The sequence below is a fragment of the Electrona antarctica genome (assembly GCF_951216825.1).
Source record: "Electrona antarctica genome assembly, chromosome: 13".
Taxonomy (NCBI): Eukaryota; Metazoa; Chordata; class Actinopteri; order Myctophiformes; family Myctophidae; genus Electrona; species Electrona antarctica.
In genome coordinates, this window is record NC_136794.1 from 45,423,689 (window position 1) to 45,448,341 (window position 24,653).

General features: G+C 44.3%; 1 protein-coding gene and 1 long non-coding RNA gene across 2 annotated transcripts; both read left to right on the forward strand.

Moving 5' to 3' along the window:
- The first annotated feature begins 215 nt into the window (after window positions 1-215).
- LOC306935473 lies at window positions 216-2,258 on the forward strand. The gene is made up of 3 exons (XR_013791395.1): window positions 216-439; window positions 693-751; window positions 2,025-2,258. It is a non-coding gene; the product is annotated as an uncharacterized lncRNA (long non-coding RNA).
- A 4,976-nt stretch (window positions 2,259-7,234) lies between these two features.
- LOC306935015 (uncharacterized protein) lies at window positions 7,235-10,218 on the forward strand (the record flags this gene model as incomplete). The annotated part of the gene is made up of 7 exons (XM_079517836.1): window positions 7,235-7,373; window positions 7,528-7,671; window positions 7,790-7,930; window positions 8,524-8,642; window positions 8,816-9,037; window positions 9,129-9,694; window positions 9,818-10,218. The coding sequence occupies 7 exons, from the start codon at window positions 7,235-7,237 to the stop codon at window positions 10,092-10,094; spliced, it is 1,608 nt and encodes a 535-aa protein (XP_079373962.1). The 3' UTR covers window positions 10,095-10,218.
- Window positions 10,219-24,653: the final 14,435 nt, after the last annotated feature.

Genomic DNA, 24,653 nt, shown 5'->3' on the forward strand with positions numbered 1-24,653 from the left:
GGTAGGCTTTCAGAAACTACAGGGACAATGGACAGGTAGGCTTGCCGTAGCTAGCCTAGCCGCGAAGGACACCCCTGTCTACACAACAACAAACGAAAACAACGAGTCAGTATGGCTGCTCCAGGGGATTTTTCCCTTACACATAATGGCAGAATCTGCGTTAGGGTCGTTATATGAACCAGAAATGCAGTGACGGGGACAAGAGCAGCTGCTAGTTGCTGCATTTGGATGTGTGGACTGTTGCCTGCTGGAGCGACCTAGCTAGTAGCTTTCCCTGGTCCAGTGCGTCGCACATGCAAACCTTTCTGCCCAGGAAAAGTTTTTTTCTGCCCAGATAGTGTTTGTTGACTGTGTTACTGGGAACCTGCGTTCAGGATGCCTAAATAAACTGGAAGTTGCAACCGAAGCCCGATGGACGAAGAGGGACATTCAGATTGAAGTAAGTGTTCAATGTATTTACAGCTTATTTGTGTACGTGTGTGTCGCCACACCGTATTGTTTACATAAAGTGTCAGAGGCTAGGCACGGCTTCAGCCTACAACTTTTCGGTCCAAACATATTCTATTCGTTCAACTATTCATTAATTCAATTCAAAACTGTATGGCATGCCATCTGAAGCAATGTTAGCCATGGGCTCGTATGTTTCAGGGCTAGCAATGTAAACATTCAAGTGTTATACCTGTGTCCATTAGGTCAGCCCAGATGGGTACAGAAGGCTGATGAAGCTGAAGATGTCTTTGATGGACTGATGGTGAGCCATACATACTCAACTCAAACTTTATACATAAAGCACATTACTGTATTTGCTGTATTTTGTTTGACCCCCTAGAAAACTAGATGACACGTCTCAAGGGCATATCATTTTCAATAAAGGTTCATATATTTATATATGCTTTTACAAAGACCAGTCAGTGGTCAACCAAAGTCCTGTAAAATGTAGTAAATATACTGTCATTTATACTATAGGCCTACTGTGTCTCACACAGACGGTTTCACACTGTAGTATTGAATTGTATCTGTAAATCACACTAGATGACGGTGAATTGACTTTTAACCTTTTGTAATATCTCAAAAGAAAAAAAAAAGATCATTACTGCATCAAAAGTAATCAACAAACTATAAAACTGATGACAACATTGTACAAATTACACAAGCAAAGTTCCTTGCACTGAATAATAATAAAACTATTTGTATCGCACCTTTCATGACATGCAATGCAGCTCAAAGTGCTTTACAGAGCAATGGTGAAAAAAAAAACGCAAGGCATAAAACATTGAAATGGCAGTAATGCAATAGTGAGGACATGAATAAATCTAAAAGCAAGAGTGTATTTAAAATGTCTAGAGACTGCCTGTCAAAGGTACAGTGGGAGTTTGTTCCACGCCGTGTCGCCGTCGGCCCGTAGAAGCTGAAAACTGCTTCACTGTGTTTTTTTGTTGCCATTTGTTAGGCACATCGAGCAAGCCAGCTGTGAGGACCTGAGGGGGTGGTTTGGGACATATCTAGGCAGGCAGTCATGTAGGTCGGAAGGTCACAGATGCAGACCAATAATTGTAAAATCAATCCTAAAAACAACCGGAAGCCAATGCCGTGACACTCTTAGTTTTAGTTAAAACTCTGGCTGCCGCAAGTTGTAATCTGTCAGTAGTTTTCTTTGGCAGTCCAGAATAAAGTGCATTGCAGTAATCAAGCCCAGAAAAAACAACGGCGTGGATCAGTGTTTTTGCATCATCTAATGACTGACAGGCTCTGATTCATACAATATTTGTAAAGGTGAAAATTGTGTGAATTAAAATTCAATTCAGAATAATGACCCCCAAGTTATTTACTGTACTGTTACTTTCTACAGTCAGGTTGCCAAGTCTGCTTATTATTATGATTGATATGTGATACTCAGTTGTAGCCTACCTACTAATTTGATCAGTAAAGAAACATACTGTACATAGCCTACACACTCAATCGTCCATTCCAGTAATCCTTGAGTGCTTTCACCATTACTGACTCTACGTCTTCTCTCACCACAGCATGTGCGTCTGCTCCTGTCCTGTCTCGGCCAGAAGCAGCTCCAGTGATGTGTCATCATGCAGAAAGCCTGAAAAACCACCTGCCTCAGTGACCTCTGACTATAGAACATCTAGTTTGTTAGTTTCCAGTTCAACCATAGACCCCTGTTTTTATATATATCTGTAGATTTATGTAAATCAGTACTATTAAAAGATAGTTGATTTGATGACAAGTTTGTTTTATTTTATCTCATGTAGGCGTATGGTATTTATACATTTTGACCAATTCCTAATACTCATTCACATCTGAATGCAAACAAGACCACAATGGAAATAAGTGAATAAGTGAATGTGTTTTATTGTACTGTAACATAAGGTTTAAAAAACAAGGCCACACAGGCAAAGTCTGTCCTCTACTCAGATTACAAAAATCAGAATCCCAGAAGAAAAAGTATCAATATTGCTATATAGAAATACTCTGTTACAAGTAAAAGTCCAGAATTTAAAATGTACTTCAGTAAAAGCACGACAATATTGGTAAAGGCTTAGGAGTAGAGTAGTACATTGATTTATCAATCCAGATTGTGTACAACAGCAACATACAAAGTAAATTGTATCTATATAATATACTGTATACTTCATGGGAGTTCCTTGAAAGCCACTTCTTCATCTCTTGAGTCGAAGACAGCCACCGAGACCTCAGCTCCTGCATCAAATAAAGTATTATGCAATTATGGGCCTATCTGACCAATCATGAGACAATATGGTAAACAATATAAGGTTTTTCATTTTTGCAAATGTATACAAGCTCGCAGCACGGCACCAAGTGACGCACTGAGCTTGTATATCTGCTATTTTTGAATAGCCAATGCTAATACAGATGCTTTCCCGGTTGTAAATGCTTTTATGTTTGGTTTGTAGTTTGAAGCTTGATATGGAAAAATGTAGCTCTGGTCCATAGCCTTCTGCAGGGCTATGGACCAGAGCTAGGAAAAATGGTGGTGTTTATGTGGAGGGTGTTCCAGTTACAAACAGCAAAAAAGGTCTTTAGCTGTAAGCATCAGAGACACTCGGCATGTCAAATTCATTTATAGACATCACAACAACAACCACGTGTAACAACAACCATGTATTTTGAAAGGAAATGCATGTGGTCGTAGCTTTAGTTTATTACGACATACCTCTGTTCTGCTTCGATGATGATGATCCGGTCAATTCTTCCATTAGATTGCGGTCGAACTGGAAGATATCTGCGGTGGTGAAATGTTCACTGCACACCCAAAGTGGTCCGAGTACAGTACAGAGTAAAGCTGGATGATTGCATCTGTATTTTCGTCATAACGAGTTCTAAAAACAAAGCCAGCCAGTGGCATCTCGAGTCCGACGCACGTTCGAACTCACTACTATTACCGCTACTTACTTACTACCAGAGACTAGGCTACTAACTACTATACCACCACTACTGCTGTTACTATTACTACCCCTAAATATTAGCTATTATTACTTCTATCGCTTGCAACTCCAAACAACAACACGAGAAACTTTCAGCTTCCTGGGTGCCTGGGGCTGCCTGTCTGTCTGTCGCGCAATGCACTGTGGGTAATGTAGGAAATGAGCGCACCGTTCCTCGGCTCGTTACATGAGCCGTTGTCAGCCACTATATCGCCAAATGAAAATATTTATATATTTTTTCATGACCGGATATCATACTAAAGCATGACAAATGCCATGTTATAGTGGCGAACTGATCCTTTAATGTTAACGAAGTCCACACCCACAACACCAGAGGGAGTGCAACGAACCATGTACAACCCAGATTCGGCACAAACAAGGGACTAAATTCTTTTCGCTCCTATGCCACCAAAATGTGGAACGCCCTACCAACTGTCATTAAGACATGCGAATCCCTTGACTCCTTCAAAACCGCTCTCAAAGGGCACCTACGGATGGCTGCAATTCGAAACTGGCCCCCGTAAAATCTGAATCCCCCCCCCGCCCCCCCCTTTTTTCCCCTCACTGTATATATTTATTTTCCCTTTGTACCTCTTTTTTGATGAATTCCTGTTCTGTCTATAGAAGTGTCTATTTGTACGTCTCTAAATGTTTTGATGATTTGAACATGGTGGACCCTGTTGGAAACAAGTGTAATGCTTAATTGGGTCGTCCACTCACAGTTAACAGCCTTTGTATTGAGTTTGTGCTTGAAATGTACTGTAATTCTGCAAACTGTTAATAAATTCTTCAATCAATCAATCAATCAAAGCACCAGCATGCCGTGCAGGCGTGTAAAACAATGCCTCATCAAACTTTCAGATGCTGTTTTTCTCCCAGTGTGGGGGGAGAATGATTAGTATTTGTATTGTGATCTCTCACTAATTTCTGTTGTGTGTGAACAATATAATAGCAATTCAAAGTTGTGCTCAAAACCACACCTACATTCGCTGTCATAAGAACGGGAGGTGCGCTCATGATCACGGCAGCAGAGCCTGTTTGTGCACGGCTGCACGCGCACCTGCAGCCCATCAAGTATAATTTATGCTTCGTCCCGCGATGGTGTCGCGATGTGAGCTTGTATATCAGCTGTTCTCTGCATGCAACACTGTTGCGCAATGAAGTATAAAATGTCTCCTATAGGGTGCACCTCACTGGCCAACACACAAGATTATAGGTTGAATGAACTGAAACCAGCGCTCCCCAAAACAACAGGTTTGGAGATCTGTTGGGAATTGAAACAGTCACCTGTGCGACCATAGTCTCAATGTTTGTGAACAAATAATTGGTCTATAAAACCATGCACACTGAGGAAACATCAAGCTGCTTGCTGTGCTGTCTCAACTTTGGCTCCGGTTGTTAGTCTAGGTCTAGGATATCAAAGTCTCTGTAGTCAGTAAGGACTATAGGGAGTCCAAATATTTACCACAGTAATCCATTGGACATTATGATGCATTTTTGTGGTAGAAAATACATATAGCATATGTTGAGCAGAAGTTCAGTACGTCCTTTGTTCCCTGATGTTTTTGAAGACACCACTATTACAATGTGAGCTGGCACGTTGAGGGGAAGAGGACACATTCAGATGACAGTATCATTTGAAGGCCAATTATTTTGTTCCCACATAAACATTTGGTAATCCACAGTGCTGACTGACACTGCTGAAAAACAGCATAATGAGAGAGAGCGAGAGAGAGAGAGAGAGAGAGAGAAAGAGAGAGAGATGATGAGGTGTAGTTGTAGATTAGGGGCTCCATCTTGTGCCACCCTTATCCCTTATCCCTAAATGGTAAATGGTAAATGGTGCATTTATATAGCGCCTTTATCCAAGGTGCTTTACATAGATTGTGCATTACATTCACCCATTCATACACCGATTGCGGCGGAAGCCATGCAAGGCACCAACCGGCACATCGGGAGCAATTTGGGGTTCAGTGTCTTGCCCAAGGACACTTTGACATGTAGACAGGAGGAGCCGGGATTCGAACCGAAAAGTTATGGTCATTTGTGTATACCCCACCATATAGACAACCAATATAAGGCAAAATGTATACTTTCAGTAGCATGTGACATGTCAAACTAGGGGGTTTTCATGATTTTGAATCCATTCCAAGCATTAGTTTTGCACGAAAAACACTCCTTGGCCTAAAATTGGCCATATCCACATATCCACCAAATGTGCTGACCTCATCACATTTGTGATGACGGCTGTCGCCGTTTTTAGGCCAAGGAGTGTTTTTCGTGCAAAACTAATGCTTGGAATGGATTCAGAATCATGAAAACCCCCTAGTTTGACACATCACATGCTACTTAAAGCATGATGGCATTTTGCCTTATATTGGTTGTCTATGCGGTGTGGTATACAAACATGGCCATAACCTTTTTCCGCAATGTTTCCGGCAGAGCAGACCTCTCATTCTGTGGACCTTAACTCTTACTCCGCTAGCATTTATCTAATTCACGCCAGCATTTTTTAAATTTGAGCTCTTATTTTGAAAAGCTACAGTTCAAGTCTACCGGAAGTAGCTTATCCTAGGACGCTCGACGGAGCTGAGACAGGCCTTGTTTACATGATCGATCTATGCCGGTGCACTGGAGAGCTCCACATCGCTCCACATCGCTCAGGCGATTGAAAGAAACGGATATGGCGTTAAGCGTCAGTATCAAAATTAGGCTTCAATTGACAATAATCTTCGGCAATGGCGCTATAGGAGTTAATGACCAAGTGAATAGAAAAAAACCCAAATAAATAGTATGTCATGACATCACAGGTTAATCCTTAAGCGTTGAGCTTTTGGGCCTGTGGCTCCCTGCGGCTACAAAGAAGTAATTCATTTTCCTAGAATATAGCGGGTGTACACATGCCGCGACTGACCTGTCCATTGTGATAATAATATCAATAATAATAGCGCAGATGAATGACAATCTGAATCTGGATGCATTCATTTTGGGAGATGCTCCTCTGCTGTCACCATGGAGTTGATCGGGAGACGGTCAGTAACCCACGCGATATAGAGACTGCCATCGCGGGGGTGGCAACTGTTCAGGACAGCTGAAAAACTATTTTATTTTTCCTTTTTTATTTTTCTGTCTAAAATGATCTGAAGCTATATTATTATTCATGTAATGTTAGCGCAGGTCTGAAATAGATGTCAGAGCTTAACTCGGCATGTAAACATGACATAATTGTATTAATGTTTAAGTGTAATGATTTTATTGACCGGATTATCCGTAGTCCTCCAGCCGTTAGCTTAAATGTGCTAATATTATAAGCTAACTGCATTACTAAAGCCAATGTATTGCGGTAAATGCGGCATGTCCGCGGTAAATTACTTATAAAAGTGAGTCGCGTTATATTTACCTTAAATACCAGCCAAAGTACATTCCAAATAAACAATTATTTGCCACGTTATGTTGTTATATCAGTTTAATTAATAAAAAACATTACGTTTCTTCTTCGTTGGTATAAGGGGAAATGTTGAAACACTTCCGCATTTCTTCTTCTTTGTTTTTGTGAAATGTTGAGTGACGGCCTGAGATTGGCTAATTCCGTATGACGCAGGCGCCTGTGATTGGCTCTGGCTGTGTTTTACTTCCTTATTGTTCCTTATTTCAGCGACAGAAACAGCTGCCTGTGTGTGTGGCGTTTAATGAACATGGAAGCAGAAAACGAAAAGAACACGATGGACCCTGCTGCTAGACGCGATTTTATCGCTAAAATAATTTGTACTCTACTTAACATGTTGAGGGCAGAAGGTTTGAGACCAAGCCATCAACTAGAATTGGACAAGGAGCTCGAGGAGTTTTTAGATATGGATGACGGTGATGTTGGAAGTCTGACGGAGGAAGATGACTCGGACGAAGAATCCAGTTTGCCAGGTGATATCGACGATGTTCGTGTATTTGAAAATGATGACACAGACTGTAACATTGTCACAGTGGAGGAAAATATCCACGAGGAGACATTAGCCAACGAGGTTGTCCATCCTATTAGAGACAATGAACTCAATAAAATCCGAAACTTCATGTGTAGATGCACAAAGCGCAGAGAAAACACTCATTGCTATCCACAAGCAGTTCAGAGACTATGGATTTGTGCCACGCTCTGTGAAGAAACCTCGACAGAAGCGCTATCTGCAGCCAAATGACATTCAGCGGGTCATATCCTTCATAAGAGGTATTGTAAACAAGTGTAATGCTTTATGGTGTCGTCCACAATAACAGTCTTTGTATTGAGTTGCGCTTGAAATGTACTGTAATTTTCCAATCTGTTAATAAATACTTCAATCAATCAGGTTATGCTGCAGAGTATGCTGTGGTTTTGCCAGGGCGCCAAGCAAACCAGAAAAACTTTTCTGGAGAAGTCCTCTCCTCTAGTACCACCAGGGCAGAAGTTTGGCGTAAATACCAGGAGACATCAAAGAAATATGAGCCTGGTAGGTTAAAAAGAAAGCATGTTATGATGTAAACACTAGGGGTGGATGCTATGTGAAAATAAACAAAGTGTGTGTGTGTGTGTGTGCGTGTGTGCGCACCATGACTGTTATGATTTGTTTAGTTTAGTTTAAGTTTATTGTTTTTGTTCGAGCCATTTCTGTTCTGTTACTTTGAGCTGGGTTTTCTTTATACTAATTTTATGCTTGTTGTTCTTTTCCCCCACTGTGGTGAGTGCTGCACTGCTGCTATCCGGACACCAAGGGGAGCCTAGTGGTATATCAGCCGACTGGCCGTGTGGGTGGCGGCGAGTAGGATCTCACTGTAGCCCACGACCAAGGTTAAAGGTTTGCTGTGTTATGAATGCGAGCACCTCTTTTCACGGTGTCGCTCTTGCTCTTTCTTGCATGCTGTGTGCTTCAGTGCGTGTGTGTGCTTAGATATTCTTCCTAGTCGTTTATTTGGGCAAAGGCTAGTTCCCCTACAGGTTAGCTCTCCTATGAACGTTTGGTCGACTGTTTTGCCTGATTGGCTCTGAATGTAGCAGTACATGGTTTTTAAATGTAATGTAATGTAATCTGTCCTTTTTTTCCAGATGCCCGTGTTTTGTCTCTTAGCTCATTCAGATACATCTGGAAGACGTTTCTGCCAGACATAAAGTGTACCAAGCCTATGTCAGACTTATGTTGGCAGTGTCAAAAGAACAACTACAAGGTACAGTATGTAAATCATTATGAATGGTCAAAATGATTCAAGATCACAAATATGAATTCTAGGGTCCTTGTGGTTACAGTACTAGTGGAATTGTGATGGAGATAGAAGAGTAATTACATGTGGATAACAATCCACTATGCTTGTGCTGTTTTTTTATTTTCCCTTTTGTACAGGTTTACCGAAGTAACGGTCTGGCAGAGGAAGAGAAACGTGACACACTTAATGTACAGCTTGAGCACTTGTCCCTGGTTAAGGGCGAGCGAGACCTATACAACTGCATGCGCAGAGACTGCAAAGAGATTTGCACAGATCAGGATCTGCATCTGCTGAACGGCCCTGTTCCACCTGCAAGCAGGGACTTCAAGATGCACTATTCCTTTGACTTTGCTCAACAGGTAAACTCAATTAAAAGAAAAAAGATAAAACAGATTTGTCAGTCTGAAAATACAAAAAATAATAACAGCCTAATTTGCTATTTTCTTACAGATCTTGTATCCACATCGCCATCACCAGCCAGGAGAGATATTTTTCAAAACTCCACGCAAGTGTGGAATTTTTGGTATATGCTGTGAAGGGATACCAGAACAGGTCAACTACCTTGTAGATGAAGGCATGACATGTGGCAAAGGGAGCAATTCAGTCATTAGCTATGTACACCACTTCTTCTGTAATTATGGGCTGGGAGAGACGGACGTGGATCTTCACTGTGACAACTGCTGTGGCCAGAATAAAAACAAGTTTGTCTTGTGGTATTGTGCCTGGCGCACGATACACAAACTGCATCATCAACTCGGGCTCCACTTTTTGATTGTAGGTCACACAAAATTTGCTCCTGACTGCTACTTCGGTCAGTTCAAGAAGATCTTCCATAAGTCAGACGCCCACAACCTGGCTGACATCGCTGCAATGGTGAACAACAGCTCAAAGCCCAACATCGCACAGCTGGTTGGAACAGAGGATGGCCGTGTGATGGTGCACTGCTATGACTGGCAGAAATTCCTCCAACCATACTTCCGCCCACTGGAGCACATCAAACAGTACCAGCATTTCCGGTGGGTTTATTTTATATTTAAACATTTGTATGTATTTATTGACACTTTTCAATTATATAAAAACTTGTGTTTCAACCCTATAACAACCACTACTTACATAATTTAATATTTCATCACATGCAGCTTTGATGCCAACAAGCCTGGCATAGTGTTTGCCAAGAAACGACACAACGATGAAGAAGAGGTGAAGTTCCAACTGCTTCGTGACGTCAACGTCCTGCCACCAAAGCATGGATTTCCCACTCTACAACCAGCAGGACTGGACAGAGAGAGGCAGGCCTATCTGTACAAACACATCCGAGAGTATTGTGAGGACTATGCCAAAGACACAACATGTCCTAAGCCACCACCCAGCCCACCATCACGCCCAACAAAGTCAAAGACACCAGCCAGATTGTAATAGGATGTTAATAGGATGTTATACCAGGAATTGTTTGCTGTGTTGTTTGCTGTGTGGATTGTAATGTTTGCTGTGATTTGATTTTTTATTAATTATTCCTGGTGTAATTATTGTATATATTGTGTGTGTATATATATAAGGTCAATGGCCTGAGTCACGTTATGTATTTCTACCTTAAATACTAGTCTAAGTACATTACAAAAATGTTTATTTAATAAACATTAAGGCCTCTTCATCCTTGCTTGTTTTGTTGGAACAATAGGGGTCACTGTTTTACCGAATATTTGCCGTTGGGATTTCTCAGATTTGTTTGAGAAACGGATATTATTATTATGCTATTATGATTAACGTGAATGAAGCTTTACTTCATCAGAGTTACGCAAACTCCGTTTACTTCATGGGGCCAGTCTGTCTGTTAGTCTGTCAGTCAATGGCGGCTCTTCTACATAACCTTCTTTGTCCCTATTTGAAGGCCTCAAATAGGGACAACCGGAAGTTTACGGAATGCATTGCAGTCTATGGGCTCGTGCAAGTACATGAACCACGTGACCGGGCTGTTTTCTGCCCCCTCAATATCGCAACTCTTCTATAAGATGGCTCTCCGCATCAAGTGCATAATACTTGTTTATTTGGAGTGAACATGACATTGACGAGTAAATAATATTAACACGACTCCCGTCGATAAGTTATTTAGCCTGGACATTTCCGCATTTAGCTGAAAACGGGCTTAGTACTATTCGGCTAGCGGCAGGAGCTAACGGCTAACAGTCCAGGCCAGGCAGATGCAAAGATGCTGTCTACCATTCTGTCAATGTAAGCGTTTGTATAGCTGTTGCAAAAGACACAAAGCTACAGAGCTACAAAGATGAACTGGTTTCAACTTCACCTACACAGATTCAAAGCTACAAATACGCTGTGTATCTTTGTTTTTGTTCCCCTCTATTGAGAACAAAGGGACGTTTAATAAAAACTGTGGTAACTGCATTATGTATTCAACTTTGACTACTATTTGAATCTACCCCAATAACATAATATAGGTGCTAAAACATTGACATTTTCCAGTTACTATAGTTACTTTGTAGATTTTGATAATTATTATAAAACATACATTAACCACTTCAACCTTATATGCATTAGTATGAATAGGGTAGTAGTACTTTAACTTAAGTAAATCAATTGGGTAATTTATAGTATAGGCCTACTACTTTTTTGAATTTGACAATTTTATAAAGGCTCATTTCCTTACTATACCCTGACCCAGAATTAATAACTATAGCTTCACTCTTGTTTTCGACTCAATACTGCCCCCGCCTGGGGGGGTAGAGTACCTCATTTTAGCAATGAAGAGGAAACAGCGCCCCCAAATGCCACTGACCGTGGAACTGCATCTTTGAAGACCAAATTCTCAGATTGCTGTATCTCTGCAAGACATTACTCTATAAGCCATATCTCAAAAACTAGTGGGTCAAACTGCACAACCAATATGTCAATTTGAAGCTATGATTCCCTGCTTTCATATGACATGATAAAAACAAAAATGAAAAAAATCCAATGGCAGTCCTTCGATCAAATCTGGTCACAGTTTACAAATGAAAAGCTACGTATAAAATGCCATTTGGTCTGGGGGGAAAAAGGAGTATTGCCTGCCAGGCACACCTTATCAACAGCATTTAGAGTTAGGACTTATTTAGACAGGAAAGCAGGAGATGTTCTAAACCATACATGGGCAACTGGCGGCCCGGGGGCCACACGCGGCCCCCACCATCACTTAACCCATTTTTGGGCGGGAACCCCTTTTGGTGTTTTAAGCATTACGTTATACTTTAGCTATTGAAAAATAGCAGATCTACAAGCTCATAGCGCGCCACCGAGTGGCGCGCTACAAGCTTGTAGGTCTGAGAAATCGTGAAAATGTGCCTCAAATCTTTGAATATTACAGAGTGAACATTTTAACTCAAATCTTTGCTTCTGGGGAGGTCCCTGGAACAACATATTTTCAGATGGGGGGGCGGAGGCATATTATATTATCATTTTTGTGGTCCTTGACATGAAATATTGAGCAACACTGATACAGAAACAGGTTTTTCAGAAAACGGTCAGGATTTTGAAGACATTTTTTAAATTTCGACGTCAGGCCTAAATGGGTTAATGCGGCCCTCAGGTTAATATCTGAACATTGGTATATTATTGATTTCAGCTAATTACCAGTATTAAAATGTCTTTTTACATCCAATGTATTTGTATTTAGTTCATAAAGTTAACATAACTATAACTAAATGCATTATTAAATAAAAAAATTCAGGTTTTCCAATTCAAAAATAGCAAAAAACATTAAATTCTAATATAGCAAAAATAGCTAAAATCTACAAGCTCAAAACATGTCGCACTGCAACGTGTTTTGAGCTTGTAGATCGGCTATTTTTGCTACAAAAGTAATATGCAATGTGGCCCCTCCGGAGTGATTATAGTGAAATAATATAGTGGCCCTCTCCATGGTCAAAGTTGCCCACCCCTGTTCTAAATATAACAACACGATGGCTCTTTGTTTTGTATAAAAGTCCACTTTTCACCAGCTGTTGGCTTCAGGTTTAGCCTGACTCTGTGTAGGTGTCGGAGCGTATGAGCTCAACTTCTCCAGGGGTTTAGAATGCACCTACTGTCTTATTTTAACCCCTTTAGGCCTGACGTCCATTTAAAAAAAGGCTTCTAAATCCTAATAGTTCTCTGAAAAACCCATGTTTGTGCTCAACCTTTTTCATGTCAAGGACCCCCAGTATTATCTGTATTGGGCCACGGACCCCCATCTCAAAATATGTTGTTCCAGGGACCCCCTAGAAGCAAACATTTTAGTTAAAAATGTTCGCTCTGAAATATATATTCAAAGATCTGCACCACATTTTCACAACTTTTCAAAAATAGCAGACCTACAAGCTCGTAGCGCGCCACTCGGTGGCGCGCTATGAGCTTGTAGATCTGCTATTTTTCAACAGCTAAAGCACGACATAATGCTTAAAACACCAAAAGTGGTTCCCGCCAGAAATGGGTTACCATGCTGTTCCTTTAGAATGTTAATGACGGTTGAATAATTCATTTTTGAAACAGTGAATTAATCCGGTGATATTACTTAGAACTCAGAACCCAAGCAACAAACATAACGAGAACAAGCTAGGCGAGATGGTCAAAATTTACAATACAATACAACATAAATAATAATAAGAACAATGTCAGCACTATCTTTAGAGTTGCATCTTGTACATAATTATGTGTGGGTTGTTGGCAACCCCGTAGGACCTCAGCCCAGCAAATCAGAGTTGATAACAATACAAAGCTATAGCGCCTGGTTCTATAATTATGTACAAAAGGAAACTGCATTTTAAGAAGGATGTGGGAGTCTCGTTACAGAAAGTGTGTTTTTACCCATTTCCAGCTAATTAAGAGAGTTTTCAACTTTTCCCAGTATGAAGTTTTAAAGATGAGATGCAGATTTTCTTTTCTAATGAAGAGGATATTATATACTGTAGCCAGACAAGAACATTTGAATGAACATTGCATTTCAGTTAATGAGAGACTCTGAGTGACAGAGGGTACTGACAATTCATCAACAAATAAAAATCACACCCGTGTGAAGTGAGGGGCGCTCTTATCATCGTACATCATATGACGTAAAATAGACACGGCAATTTGCTGAGACACTATGACGTAAAAAATTCTCCATTCATTGTCAATGGGAATTTATTGTTTGTGTAAAGGGGAAGCGAGGAACGCAGGCGTTGTTGCCTGGATCAACGACAGGTCTCCTCCAGGTCTGCTCAAGAGGGGCGCAACAACGCAAGCGTAAAAAAAAAAAATCACACCCGTGTGAACTGGGTGGTGTAAATGAATGATTTCATTGTCTGACGTAATTAAATCATGTCTGACGTAATGAAATCACAACCGGGTGTGATTTCATTACCACTCCTACAACTGGCTTTTTTGTGCAGAAAAAATGAGCATGGTTGCTATGTTCACCCTGTTCACCCGGGTGTGATTTCATTACGTCAGAGAACAGGGTGAACATAGCAACCATGCTCATTTTTTCTGCACAAAAAAGCCAGTTGTAGGAGTGGTTTACACCACTCAAAAAGCTAAATAGTATCCAGGTCTGGTGAGTCACGGGCGTGTGCACGAAACGAGCAAGCACGCAACATATTCACGGGACCACGCTCACGGGACCGCGCTCACGTAAATACGCTTGCGTTGTCGCACCGCGACTGCTCCCCAGTGCTCCGCGCAAAAACGCAGGTCTCATTGAAAATGAACTATAGGCGCGTTATATCGCTTCACGTTTGAAAGGGCCTTAAAGACAAAAATAGACACTAAGCCAATTTGCTCAGACACTATGACGTAAAATTCTCCATTCATTGTCAATGGGAATTTAATGTTTATGTAAGACGAAAATAGCCGATTTGCTCGTCCACATATGACGTAAATTGTCCATTCATTGTTAATGGGAATTTAATGTTTGTGTAAGACGAAAATCTACACAAATAGCTGAATATAGGAGCTGAATATAGCTGAATATTTATTTCATTTGGTTACAGGAATTATTTCCATCTGTCATTTCATTTTTATTAGCATATTATCTTCATAGTATAGTTCTGTGTACATAAGGTTTATCCTGGATTAATTTAAAGTTGTGAATTGTGGATCAGCTATTTTCTGTGCCCGCAACTGTTCTGTCACTCTAGGGGTGCGTTCGGAAATGCGCACCGGGAATGTGGTCAGTTTGTTTAGTGTGGTGGGCGGTGACGTCACAGAGTGCGTTCAGTGTGCCTTATTTACGAACGATCACACAGCTGTGATGCATTCACACCGGACAACCCCAGCTTCAGGGTAGGGTCGCTCAGTGCGGGCACTCGGCACACCCGGTGCGCAGCGCACTGGGTTTTCGAACGACAACGCACCGAGTGCACTGAATAAACGAACGACAAGAGAGCACACCAGTGCGTTCAGGGCGCATTTCCGAACGCACCCTAGAATGACTGGCAGCCCAGCCCTCTGGTTGGTCAGTAAGTTAAGACTCTTTCTCACTAAGGACAGACTATTGGGCTCAGATGACATCATTGAGAAACCTGTATTTAAGCAGTCAATTTCTGTTAGTCAGTGTGATTTTTACCCCTCGTCATTTTGGATTCAGACTTGTTGGGCTATATCTCCAAATAACATGTGAGTTTTCCATGTATTTCTGTAATGGTATGTCTCGCTGGGAATACATTTGTATCCCACATTGGTTTGACAAAAGTTTCTGTCTCCGTTTATTTGCGCAATCTCTACCATTCGAACAGAGAACCATTACAGTGAATTCACATCACTTCCATTGTTGGAGATGTGGGGCACAAGAGCTTCGCTTTGTCCACACAAGGTGACAGGCAGACGGAAATAGACAGAGACACACAGCCACCTGCAGGCTCACAGGTGTCTGTGTCTGCACACACAGCCACCTGTACACTACAGCAAGCCAAGAGTCAGTGGAGGGCTCGTAGGAAGCAGCAGGATGCCCTGTTTTGCCGGACGCGCATGGGGCTTGCGTCTGGTGATGCGTCTGGTGATGCGTCTGGTGATGTGTCGCGGTCCACGGCTCAGTGTTGGAGGAAGTACTCTATATTTTAACCCAGCGGCAGAAAGAATGCCTCGTCTCTCCTAATCCAGGGCGTTCTCTCTGTGGTTTTGATCTGACGGATATACTAGCGCTTCATTTCTGCTCCTCATCCGTCTCTCCCTCAAAATAACGCTTTTTGGATCATATATCAAATTTTGGGTGACTGGCTCCCCGGCTACATGTCTCATCTGCTCGTTGGTTAGACAGTATAGGCTACATCGAAGAAGCGGCTGACCTCAAACTAAACTTGAACTTGTATTTCACCTTTTGCAAAGTTTTCTATCAAGTGAGTTCAGTGGATAATCGTTCCCAAGCAGAGGGTCGTGTGAAAGGGACTGACCTTCATGTCCGACAAGGGATAAGGATGGAGGTTGAACTGAACATGTACTGTAAATCTAAAAGACTCCATTGCCACACTGGCAGTGCTGGAAAGTAACTAATTACATGTACTCAAGCATACTGCACCTGAGTACAATCTTGAGGTATTGTATTTTTGAGTGGTGTAAACCACTCCTACGACTGGCTTTGTTAGTTTACGTGTCTGTCTGTCTGTGCTCAAAAAATGAGCATGGTTGCTACGGTCACCCAGTTCACCCGGGTGTGATTTCATTACGTCAGACATTATGTCAGACCACAGCTGATCAGGCTATATAAGACCTTACACCACTCAGTTCACACGGGTGTGATTTTTTCTTTTATTTACTGGAGTATTATCCAATTTTCAATACTTTTACGTATACTCCACTACATCTCAGAGGCAAATGTTGTACTTTTAAACCACTACAATTATTATACTTTGAAGATTTTGATCATTATAACAAGATTATTATTGTAACTTTGAAGACACATGAGACGTACAATGCTATACAAAACATAACTCAACACCAGGAGCAATACAATGTTGCACAGTTGCATCTTTTGATGCTGGTTAGGGCGTTCCACATTTTGGTGGCAGTATATTTTTTGAGGGAACGAGATCAATGGCTGCATATCTATAGACTGCAGTGGATTGTGGAGGAGGTAAATGTGAGAGAGAAATATGGAGAGGGGAAATACAAATTATGAGGCCACAAAAAGAATCTTTAAATATTGTATGATTTAAATTTCAAGGGTTCATAGCCTGAGGAAAGTACAGGCTGTTACAAGAACAGTTACATATTTTAACTCATGTTAAAATATGTAACTGTACAACCTGTACAAGCACAGGTTGTAAAAATGTTATTCTAGGCAAGGACAAAACTGAACGTATACCGGTACTTCAGATACAAACTGTCACTTTAACACATTAGTAGTAGGGAAATCATCTGTGTAATTTTAGATTATACATACAGTAGACCTATATATAAATTGGGTGATTTGAGGCATTTTGTTCCAAAAATGTGTTTTGCAAAAATCCAACTGTTGGTGGCGCTATAACAGGCCCATGTGAAAAGGGTGGGATATATTCCTCAGCCTAGTAGGAAAGTCCGTGAAAGATTTCACGTAAATTGCACGCTGCGTTAATGATTTGAGGCTTTTTGTTCAAAACGGGCCAATCCTGCAAACTCTGAAAGCCAATGTTAGCCAATTAGGATGGAATATGAAATATCGGACAGATCCGTCTTGAACACATGACTATAGAGATACTGTGTAACGATTTGCGGGATGTTTGAACAGAATCTGGAGGAGTAATATCCAAAAATGTGTTTTACAAAAGTCGGCCTCCTTGTGACGCTATAACAGGCCGTTCTGGAAAGTTTAGGGCAGAGGTTCATCGTTGGCATCTAGGGAGTGTGTGTAGCAAAATTTGGCATCGACCGGGTTAACGGTGCCGTAGATTGGACGGACGGACGGACGGACGGACGCACGCACGCACGCACGCACGCACGCACGCACACACGCACACACGCACACACACACGCACACGCGCACACACACACACACACACACACACACACACACACACACACACACACACACACACACACACACACACACACACACACACACACACACACACACACACACACACACACACACGGACGGACGGACGGAGTGCAAAACATACTCTCTCCCCAGGCCTGGTGGAGACAATAATGGAACAAAACGTAGACACAGTCAGAAGGACAGAGTTTGAACAATGACAATTATTTGTCTGTGGATAAAGGCTTAGGGGGGGAAATATTTGTGTTGAGGAGGTGTATTGTTTGTGTGTTTTTATCACATGTTTTGACAGAAATGTGTGCAGTGGCTGTCGACTCATTCCAAATAACAGCTTGTTTACTTTGACGACCATGGTTTATTTCCTGCTCCAAAGCAGAATGGTCTTGCAGGGCTGTGACTCTGTGAGATGCTGAACATAGCACTGAGCACATCTACACCTTTTTTCTACACCATCTGTGGGTCGCGGACCAATTTCTATGGGTCACGGAAATCCCATTATACTTTTCCTACATTCAAAAATAAATAATTATATATATATATATATATATGTAATAAATTGCATTTTATAGCGCTTTTCCAAGTGCTCAAAGCGCTTTACAATGGTTCATTCATTCATACATTGGGAGGTGAAGCTGCAAACAGTCGACGCCAGCGTCCTCACTTCCCACATTCACACACCAATGCTGGCGAGCTCACACCAACCGACTCATTGGAGGCAGTGTAGGGTTCAGTGTCTTGCCCAAGGACACTTCGACATGTGGACAGGAGGAGCCGGGATTCGAACCGCCGACCCAGGGATCATTGGATGACCTGCTCTACCTCCTGAGCCACAGCCGCCCCGATATATATATATATATATATATATATATATATATATATATATATACACACAAACATAGGCTATAAGAAATTATATATGTTTCGCACTTCCACATTTTTGATGGAGCTTTTATATGACAACTAATTTCACCCGCTGGTTTGACAATAATGTTGAATTGCGTTATTACAGATTAATCAATTTCCACTTTTAGCTCTAATGTCTCTGTGCTAATACCTTTCTACATAACAACTATCTATAAATGTCTGGATTTCTGATGATGATGATGAAAAAAAAAGTAGGGTTTAAGTTTAATTGTTAAAAGCCATTAAAACCCTCGGGACCGGCGACAGGCGGATGCTTGTGTCTGTGAGCTCTTGTTGAAACGGTTACGAGTTCAAATGACTTTGTCTCTTTTCTCTCTGTGCCTCCTGCACCCTCCAAAGGAAAGCAGCTATACGGCTGCACTCTAAATGCAAATGGAAGCCGTGGAGTCCTTTAAACCATTTTGACCTGAGATCAGATTCTAAAAAGGTCTTCTACATCCTGACAGTTTTCTGAAAAAGCTATGTTTCTATGTCAGTCGTTCTTCGATTTTTCAAAAATAGCAGACCTACAAGCTCGTAGCGCGCCACTCGGTGGCGCGCTATGAGCTTGTAGATCTGCTATTTTTCAATAGCTAAAGCATAACATAATGCTATAACACCAAAAGGGGTTCCCGCTCAAACTGGGTTAATGTGTTGCACTGTGAACATCACCCACCATGCGACGTCACATGTACAATACAGGGAGGAGAGGCTGAACTTTCCCGGGGTGAATGTTGTAGTTCCTCAATGGAACTCTGCCAGTTGAACCAGCTTTTCAAGTAGAATGGATGGATGGCTTTGTTGAAAGCATAGAGCAGACTGAATCCATTATTTCTGAGCTGAAGCTATTTTTATTGTGACTGCAAAAATGTGGTTCTGTAAAGAAAGAATAATGGCCTGTAAGTTTAACCCATTTTGGGCGGGAACCTCTTTTCGTGTTAGCATTATGTTATGCTTTAGCTATTGAAAAATAGCAGATCTACAAGCTCATAGCGCGCCACCGAGTGGCGCGCTATGAGCTTGTAGGTCTGCTATTTTTGAAAAATCGAAGAACGACTGACATAGAAACATAGCTTTTTCAGAAAACTGTCAGGATGTAGAAGACATTATTAGAATCTGATCTCAGTTCAAAATTGGTTAATAGTAAATGTAGTCACACCGCCATCAATCAGGTTGACACGTTATTGTATTCCATTATGACTGAAGTCTAAGGTCCAATGATCTGGAGCCGTTCTATTCAATATATGTCATGTAAAACGTAGCTCATTAGGAACCCAGAGGTAAAACAGAATGGTTGATTTATTTGTTTATTTAACATTCAATCGGCTTTACAATATTCTGTTCCATTATACTGAAGCTCAACTAACCATAGCATCGCCATTATGACAACAGGTTTGAATGAAGATATGGGCACCATGGTGGCATACCTTCTGAATGAAGATATGGGCACCATGGTGGCATACCTTCCAAGGGGGCGTCTACAGCTCAGATATGGGCACCATGGTGGCATGCCTTCGAAGGGGGCGTCTACAGCTCAGATATGGGCACCATGGTGGCATACCTTCTGAATGAAGATATGGGCACCATGGTGGCATACCTTCCAAGGGGGCGTCTACAGCTAAGATATGGGCACCATGGTGGCATACCTTCCAAGGGGGCGTCTACAGCTAAGATATGGGCACCATGGTGGCATACCTTCGAAGGGGGCGTCTACAGCTCAGATATGGGCACCATGGTGGCAAACCTTCCAAGGGGGCGTCTACAGCTCAGATATGGGCACCATGGTGGCATACCTTCCAAGGGGGCGTCTACAGCTCAGATATGGGCACCATGGTGGCATACCTTCCAATGGGGCGTCTACAGCTCAGATATGGGCACCATGGTGGCATGCCTTCCAAGGGGGCGTCTACAGCTCAGATATGGGCACCATGGTGGCATACCTTCCAAGGGGGCATCTACAGCTCAGATATGGGCACCATGGTGGCATACCTTCCAAGGGGGCGTCTACAGCTCAGATATGGGCACCATGGTGGCATACCTTCCAAGGGGGCGTCTACAGCTAAGATATGGGCACCATGGTGGCATACCTTCGAAGGGGGCGTCTACAGCTCAGATATGGGCACCATGGTGGCATACCTTCCAAGGGGGCGTCTACAGCTCAGATATGGGCACCATGGTGGCATACCTTCCAAGGGGGCGTCTACAGCTCAGATATGGGCACCATGGTGGCATACCTTCCAAGGGGGCGTCTACAGCTCAGTGAAGATATGGGCACCATGGTGGCATACCTTCCAAGGGGGCGTCTACAGCTCAGATATGGGCACCATGGTGGCATACTGTACCTTCGAAGGGGGCGTCTACAGCTCAGATATGGGCACCATGGTGGCATACCTTCGAAGGGGGCGTCTACAGCTCAGATATGGGCACCATGGTGGCATACCTTCTGAATGAAGATATGGGCACCATGGTGGCATACCTTCCAAGGGGGCGTCTACAGCTAAGATATGGGCACCATGGTGGCATACCTTCCAAGGGGGCGTCTACAGCTAAGATATGGGCACCATGGTGGCATACCTTCGAAGGGGGCGTCTACAGCTCAGATATGGGCACCATGGTGGCATACCTTCCAAGGGGGCGTCTACAGCTCAGATATGGGCACCATGGTGGCATACCTTCCAAGGGGGCGTCTACAGCTCAGATATGGGCACCATGGTGGCATACCTTCCAAGGGGGCGTCTACAGCTCAGTGAAGATATGGGCACCATGGTGGCATACCTTCCAAGGGGGCGTCTACAGCTCAGATATGGGCACCATGGTGGCATACTGTACCTTCGAAGGGGGCGTCTACAGCTCAGATATGGGCACCATGGTGGCATACCTTCGAAGGGGGCGTCTACAGCTCAGATATGGGCACCATGGTGGCATACCTTCGAAGGGGGCGTCTACAGCTCAGATATGGGCACCATGGTGGCATACCTTCCAAGGGGGCGTCTACAGCTCAGATATGGGCACCATGGTGGCATACCTTCCAAGGGGGCGTCTACAGCTCAGATATGGGCACCATGGTGGCATACCTTCCAAGGGGGCGTCTACAGCTCAGATATGGGCACCATGGTGGCATACCTTCCAAGGGGGCGTCTACAGCTCAGATATGGGCACCATGGTGGCATACCTTCCAAGGGGGCGTCTACAGCTCAGATATGGGCACCATGGTGGCATACCTTCCAAGGGGGTGTCTACAGCTCAGATATGGGCACCATGGTGGCATACCTTCCAAGGGGGCGTCTACAGCTCAGATATGGGCACCATGGTGGCATACCTTCCAATGGGGCGTCTACAGCTCAGATATGGGCACCATGGTGGCATGCCTTCCAAGGGGGCGTCTACAGCTCAGATATGGGCACCATGGTGGCATACCTTCCAAGGGGGCGTCTACAGCTCAGATATGGGCACCATGGTGGCATACCTTCCAAGGGGGCGTCTACAGCTCAGATATGGGCACCATGGTGGCATACCTTCCAAGGGGGCGTCTACAGCTCAGATATGGGCACCATGGTGGCATACCTTCCAAGGGGGCGTCTACAGCTCAGATATGGGCACCATGGTGGCATGCCTTCCAAGGGGGCGTCTACAGCTCAGATATGGGCACCATGGTGGCATGCCTTCCAAGGGGGCGTCTACAGCTCAGATATGGGCACCATGGTGGCATACCTTCCAAGGGGGCGTCTACAGCTCAGATATGGGCACCATGGTGGCATACCTTCCAAGGGGGCGTCTACAGCTCAGATATGGGCACCATGGTGGCATACCTTCCAAGGGGGCGTCTACAGCTCAGATATGGGCACCATGGTGGCATACCTTCCAAGGGGGCGTCTACAGCTCAGATATGGGCACCATGGTGGCATACCTTCCAAGGGGGCGTCTACAGCTCAGATATGGGCACCATGGTGGCATACCTTCCAAGGGGGCGTCTACAGCTCAGATATGGGCACCATGGTGGCATACCTTCCAAGGGGGCGTCTACAGCTCAGATATGGGCACCATGGTGGCATACCTTCCAAGGGGGCGTCTACAGCTCAGATATGGGCACCATGGTGGCATACCTTCCAAGGGGGCGTCTACAGCTCAGATATGGGCACCATGGTGGCATGCCTTCCAATGGGGCGTCTACAGCTCAGATATGGGCACCATGGTGGCATGCCTTCCAAGGGGGCGTCTACAGCTCAGATATGGGCACCATGGTGGCATGCCTTCCAAGGGGGCGTCTACAGCTCAGATATGGGCACCATGGTGGCATACCTTCCAAGGGGGCGTCTACAGCTCAGATATGGGCACCATGGTGGCATACCTTCCAAGGGGGCGTCTACAGCTCAGATATGGGCACCATGGTGGCATACCTTCCAAGGGGGCGTCTACAGCTCAGATATGGGCACCATGGTGGCATACCTTCCAAGGGGGCGTCTACAGCTCAGATATGGGCACCATGGTGGCATACCTTCCAAGGGGGCGTCTACAGCTCAGATATGGGCACCATGGTGGCATGCCTTCCAAGGGGGCGTCTACAGCTCAGATATGGGCACCATGGTGGCATGCCTTCCAAGGGGGCGTCTACAGCTCAGATATGGGCACCATGGTGGCATGCCTTCCAAGGGGGCGTCTACAGCTCAGATATGGGCACCATGGTGGCATGCCTTCCAAGGGGGCGTCTACAGCTCAGATATGGGCACCATGGTGGCATGCCTTCCAAGGGGGCGTCTACAGCTCAGATATGGGCACCATGGTGGCATACCTTCCAAGGGGGCGTCTACAGCTCAGATATGGGCACCATGGTGGCATACCTTCCAAGGGGGCGTCTACAGCTCAGATATGGGCACCATGGTGGCATACCTTCCAAGGGGGCGTCTACAGCTCAGATATGGGCACCATGGTGGCATACCTTCGAAGGGGGCGTCTACAGCTCAGATATGGGCACCATGGTGGCATACTGTACCTTCCAAGGGGGCGTCTACAGCTCAGATATGGGCACCATGGTGGCATACTGTACCTTCCAAGGGGGCGTCTACAGCTCAGTGTCGGTAAGACAGTCGCAGTTACATACCACCTTAGCACCAGGGAAGCAAGGAGGGAACTTGAGGTGAGCGTCGACGGCAAACGCCTGGAGGTCCAGCAAGCCCCGAAGTACCTTGGCGTGCGTCTGGATCGGACACTGTCCTTCAGACAAACACCTTGAAGAACTCAAGGCCCAAGGTGACATCCAGGGTTGCGCTGATCCGCCGCCTCGCTGGAACAACCAGGGGTGCTTCCGTTAAGACGCTGCGTGTATCCACCCAAGCCCTGGAGCGGAATACTGCGCCCCGTTCTGGAGCAGAAGCCCTCATGCGAGAAAGGTCGACGTGGCAATTAACAACGCCCTCCGAATCATAACGGGATGCCTGAAGCACACCCCTGTGTTCCTCTTGCCAGTCCTTGCGGGAATAGCACCGGCCGGCCTCCGACGGGAGGCCGCCACCCTCGTACTGGCCAGGAAAGCTCAAAAGCACGACTGGCACAACCTGCACAACACCACAACAACTCCAGCGCCTCCAAGCAGACTCAAGTCCCGCCACCCCTACAACAAGGCAGCACAAGAGATGCTCAACTCCACCTCTGAGGACATCTCCAGAGATGCTTGGCTAGCAGCAGCGTGGAAGCAGGAGTGGGAGTCAGCCGGGCCCTCCCGCATGCATCGCTACATCTGGGAACCAGGAGATGGCGCTACAGTATATATAGGAGGAGATGACCTACCTCGCCAGCAATGGACTACACTGAACCGCTTACGGACTGGGGTTGGGCGCTTCAATGCATCAATGCAGAAGTGGGGATTGGCGGACAGTGCAGCATGCCAGTGCGGTCACTCTGAGCAGACCGCCGACCATATCATCAAAACCTGCCCCTTATACGGACCACCCTCGGGAGCCTGCAGCCTCTTTTTTTTAAGATTTGTTTTTGGGTCTTTTTATGCCTTTATTGATAGGGAACAGTATAAGCAGACAGGACAGGCCGAGAGAGATGGGGAGTGACATGCACGTGGCAAAGGCTGTCGAGCTCTGGAGTCG